Raw genomic sequence first — 4,146 nt, forward strand, 5'->3', positions numbered from 1 at the left:
GCGACGAAACAAACTTTTGGAAGTCCAGGACCACCAGGGACGCTTCCCTTCTTAACAACTGTTGTTGGAAACAGAGACACGCGGTCAACTCTGCCTTGGGAAAGTCGCGCCGACCCAGCGAGGCGGTCCCTTACCTGGGGCAGTGTGCGAGGACCAGCTGGAGGGAAGGGAGGTCCCCCTTGGTGGCAGCGTAATGGACGGGAAGGGCCCCCGTCTCGGTGGGCGCCAGAGGGTCTCCGCCCCCGAAGCGCAGGAGCCAGTCGATGACGTCGCGGTGGCCGAAGCGGGCGGCCAGGTGTAGGACGGTGGCCCCGGAATGATCCGCGTCCTGCAAGAACGGACACGGCGAGACCGTCACAACTCCGAGGCGATTGAGCAAAACGGGGGCCATGCACGACAAGGGAAGGAAAGAAGGAAGGAAAGGGAGGACAGAGGAAAGAAGGAAAGAGGGATGGATGAGAAAGAGGAGGAAGGGGGGAAGGAAGGAGGGAAAGGGAGGAGAGAGGAAAGAAGGACAGAGGGATGGATGAGAAAGAGGAGGAAGGAGGAAGGAAGGAAAGGAAGGAGAGAGGAAAGAAGGAGAGAGGGATGGATGAGAAAGAGGAGGAAGGGGGGAGGGAGGAAGGAAAGAGGGATGGATAAGAAAGAGGAGGAAGGGAGGAAAGGAAGGAGAGAGGAAAGAAGGGAAAGAGGGATGGATGAGAAAGAGGAGGAAGCGGGGAGGAAGGAAAGGAAGAAGAGAGGAAAGAAGGAAAGCGGGATAGATGAGAAAGGAGGAAGGGAGGAAGGGAGGGAAGGAAGAAGAGAGGAAAGAAGGAAAGCGGGATGGATGAGAAAGAGGAGGAAGGGAGGAAGGAAGGAAATGAAGGAGAGAGGAAAGAAGGACAGAGGGATGGATGAGAAAAGGGAAGGGAAGGAAGAGAGGAAAGAGGGGTGAATGTGAAAGAGGAGGAAGGGAGGGAAGGTAGGAATTAGGAAGGGAAGGAAAGAGAGAGGAAAGGACAGAGGGATGAATGAGGAAAGGAAAGGAAGGAAGGAGGAGAGGGATGAAGGAGAAGGAAGGAGGGAGGAAGATTAGAGGATAGAAGGAAGGAGCAAGGGAGGGAAGGAAGGAGAGAGGAAAGAAGGACAGAGGGATGGATGAGAAAGAGGAAGAAGGGAGGGAGGAAGGAAAGGAAGGAGAGAAGAAAGAAGGACAGGGGGATGGATGAGAAAAGGGAAGGAAGGAAGGGAAGGAAGAGGAAAGAGGGGTGAATGTGAAAGAAGAGGAAGGGAGGGAAGGGAGGAAAGGAGGAAGGGAAGGAAAGAGAGAGGAAGATTAGAGGATAGAAGGAAGGAGGAAGGAAGAAGGAAGGAGGGAGGGAGAGTAGAGGAAGGAAAGAAGGAAGAAGGAAGCAAGGCAGAGATTGAGCAAATCTTCGGCTACACAGCCGTGGAATTGTGCCAGACGGTTTGACTCACTTTGTGTCCGTTTGAAGTTTTAAAAAAAAGGATTCACGATCATTTTTTCCACTTACAACTGTGGTCACATGATCAAAATTCGGACGCTTGGCAACGGTCTCGTATTTACGATGGTTGCGGTTTCCCGTCCCCCATTTGCCACCTTCTGACGAGCAAAGTCAACGGCCAGAATTCATCGAACAACCGCAACGATTCATTTAACAGCGGTGGAACGAAAGGTCGCAAAATGGGGGCCGAACTCACTTCAATGCCTCACTTAGCAACAGAACTAGTGCGGTCATAAGATGAGGACCACTTAAATGTTTATCCATTCGTGCTATTTACAAGGGGCCGTTCATATTTTTTTTTACGATTGCCGGTCTATCTGTTGGAAGGTTGCATTCACACAACGGGCTAAACCCGGGTTAACAAGAAGCGAGTCCCGTGTTCGCAAGCAGGCAGCTTTATACAATTTTGCGGGTCCCACAAAGTGAGACCAACCAACTTACACGCCAACTACCCAACCTCGCTTTAATTAAGCGTTAAAAGGTTGTGTGAATGGAAGCCGTCAAAACAAGCTTGTTAGACGGAGGGAATGACTTACAAGGGAGTTTTTAGCTAATTCATTCTTTTGGGTTGTTTTCTGAAATTTGGAAGGCAAAACTCATGGAAGTCAGAGGAAGCAACTAAACTAAAACTAAAACTAAAACTAAACTAAACTAAACAACTAAAACTAAACTAAAACTAAATTTTTAAAATAAAATTGAGCAAAGTCTCGGAGCTGAAGCTTTCCAAGTTTCCTTCCAACTCTCCTGTTATTTATTTTTTTCGTTAAAAAAATAAAGTACAATTAAATTAAATTAAAAATAAAACAAATTGATAAAACATAAAACAATAAAATAAAAGGCTGGAAAACTGCACATAAACAGGTTGGAAAACCTGGAGGGATAACTGGATTTCTGGACACTGCAATAAACCAGGATCTGGCTTAAAGATGGTTTGCTGAAGAATTGGGCACATCCAATTCATTTCACCTATTCTGTTCCTGTTTCCGACAAGCAATGAATGGCACAAAAAAACGCTTCAGTTTAAAAAAAACAAAAACCTTCAAAATATCAGGTTTGCTGACTACTAATGGCCCAGCGGAGGGGCTGGACTAGATGACCTCTTAAGGTCTCCTTACCTTCTACAATATGCTACATTTTTTGGGGGGGAGAGGGGGAAAAATATCCGCTCTGGCTTCTTCACTCTTCTTTTCACTCCAATGCCTGAAGGTCGAGCTGATTCCCACACGTTAGTTAGGTCACAAGGTTGGGTCAAAGTGTTGTGAGAATCTGGGCCGGAGTCTCCCCCGTGTCTTGGGAATGGGACCGACCCGTGACACCGTGGCGCGGCTCCTTCCCCCCCCCCGGCGAACGTCCCAACGGGACCTCAGACACGCCGCTTGCGATCAGAGTCGGGGTTGAGAGGTTGTGTGAATCCAACAGGGGTGGGTGGGGGGGTGTCCTTTCTCGCCAACCTTCGTGCAAGCTCAGCGGGAGGGAGAACCCCACTTTCCCGGCCTGGGGGACGAGTGGGGGAAGAAACCCCCCCCAGGGTCCCGCTAGGGGGGCTGAAGTAGACGCGACCACGCTCTTGCCCCGCCTCCCTGCCTGCCCTCTGCACGTGCTCAGAGGCTCACCTGAACCGAAGCTGGACAGACATCGCAGGGGTCCGCAGGTGGAGAAAGACCCCCCCCCCATTTCGTCTCTTGGAGTCCCCAACAATCTGAAGCGGGCGCGCGGCGATCCCCTCCGCGATCCTGCCCCTTCGCTTCGCTCCCCGCCCTCTGTACGTGCTCAGAGGCTAAATCCGGCCTCTGGCCACCCCATGTAAGCCCGGGGAGCAAGAAAGAGACCCCCACATTTCGCCTCTGGGGGTTTCCAATCCCGCCGCGACCCTCCCCACGTCCTTCTCCTTTGCTTCCCTCCCCGCCCTCTGTACGTGCTCAGAGGCTAACCCGGACTCTGGCCGGGCAGCCACCCCACGCAAGGCGGGGGGGGGGGACAGAGCGCCTCTTGGGGTTTCTAACAAACTGAATTGCCCGCGCAGCGATCCCCCCCCTCCGCGATCCTGCCCGCCCGCCCGCCCTCTGCCCATGCTCAGAGGCTCACCTGGACGCGGCAGCCTCCGGGCCCGAGCAGCCACTGCAGGCAGGCCAGGTGTCCGGTGGCGGCGGCGTCGTGGGCCGGGGTGGCCCCGTTGCGCGCTCGCCCCTGCGCGCCCAGCGCGGCATCCTCCACCAGGTAGCGCAAGCAGCGCAGCTTCCCGGCGCGGGCGGCGTGGTGGACGGGCGAGGCGCCCAGGGGGTCCCGGGGGGTGGCGGAGGGTAGCAAATGGACCCCCCGGTCGGTCCCCGGGGGCAGCAGCGCCTTCAGCGCCTCCAGATCGCCCTGGCGAGCCGCTAGCAGTGCGCGCTCCCCGGCCATAGCGCTCGCCTGGCGCCCGGCCGGCTCTGCGGGAGCTTCGGCCGGAGGGAGGGAGGGGGAGCGGGGGAGGCTCTGGCCACGCCCCCTAGAGGGAGGCCACGCCCCTCCTTGGTCTTGGGAGGGGGGTTCTCCCACCCCCCGGCCCCTCCCTCCTCCTGTATGCCTGCTCCGACTAGAGCAGTGTTTCTCAACCTTGGCCACTTGAAGATGTCTGGACTTCAACTCCCAGAATTCCCCA

General features: G+C 54.8%; 1 protein-coding gene across 1 annotated transcript in view; it reads right to left on the reverse strand.

The window, feature by feature from the left end:
• Window positions 1–3,917, reverse strand: part of LOC106556719 (espin) — a 43,211-nt gene extending 39,294 nt beyond the window's left edge. Inside the window, exons 1-2 of the mRNA XM_087701959.1 lie at window positions 3,594–3,917; window positions 135–328 (exon numbers count right to left, since the gene is read on the reverse strand). Coding sequence (XP_087558085.1) covers window positions 135–328; window positions 3,594–3,908 — 509 coding nt within the window. The 5' untranslated portion in view covers window positions 3,909–3,917. The remainder of the gene's footprint in view (window positions 1–134; window positions 329–3,593) is intronic.
• Window positions 3,918–4,146: the final 229 nt, after the last annotated feature.

This window comes from Thamnophis sirtalis, unplaced genomic scaffold (assembly GCF_051295495.1).
Source record: "Thamnophis sirtalis isolate CommonGarterSnake01/CBP01778 unplaced genomic scaffold, rThaSir2_p1.2 scaffold_15, whole genome shotgun sequence".
Taxonomy (NCBI): domain Eukaryota; kingdom Metazoa; phylum Chordata; class Lepidosauria; order Squamata; family Natricidae; genus Thamnophis; species Thamnophis sirtalis.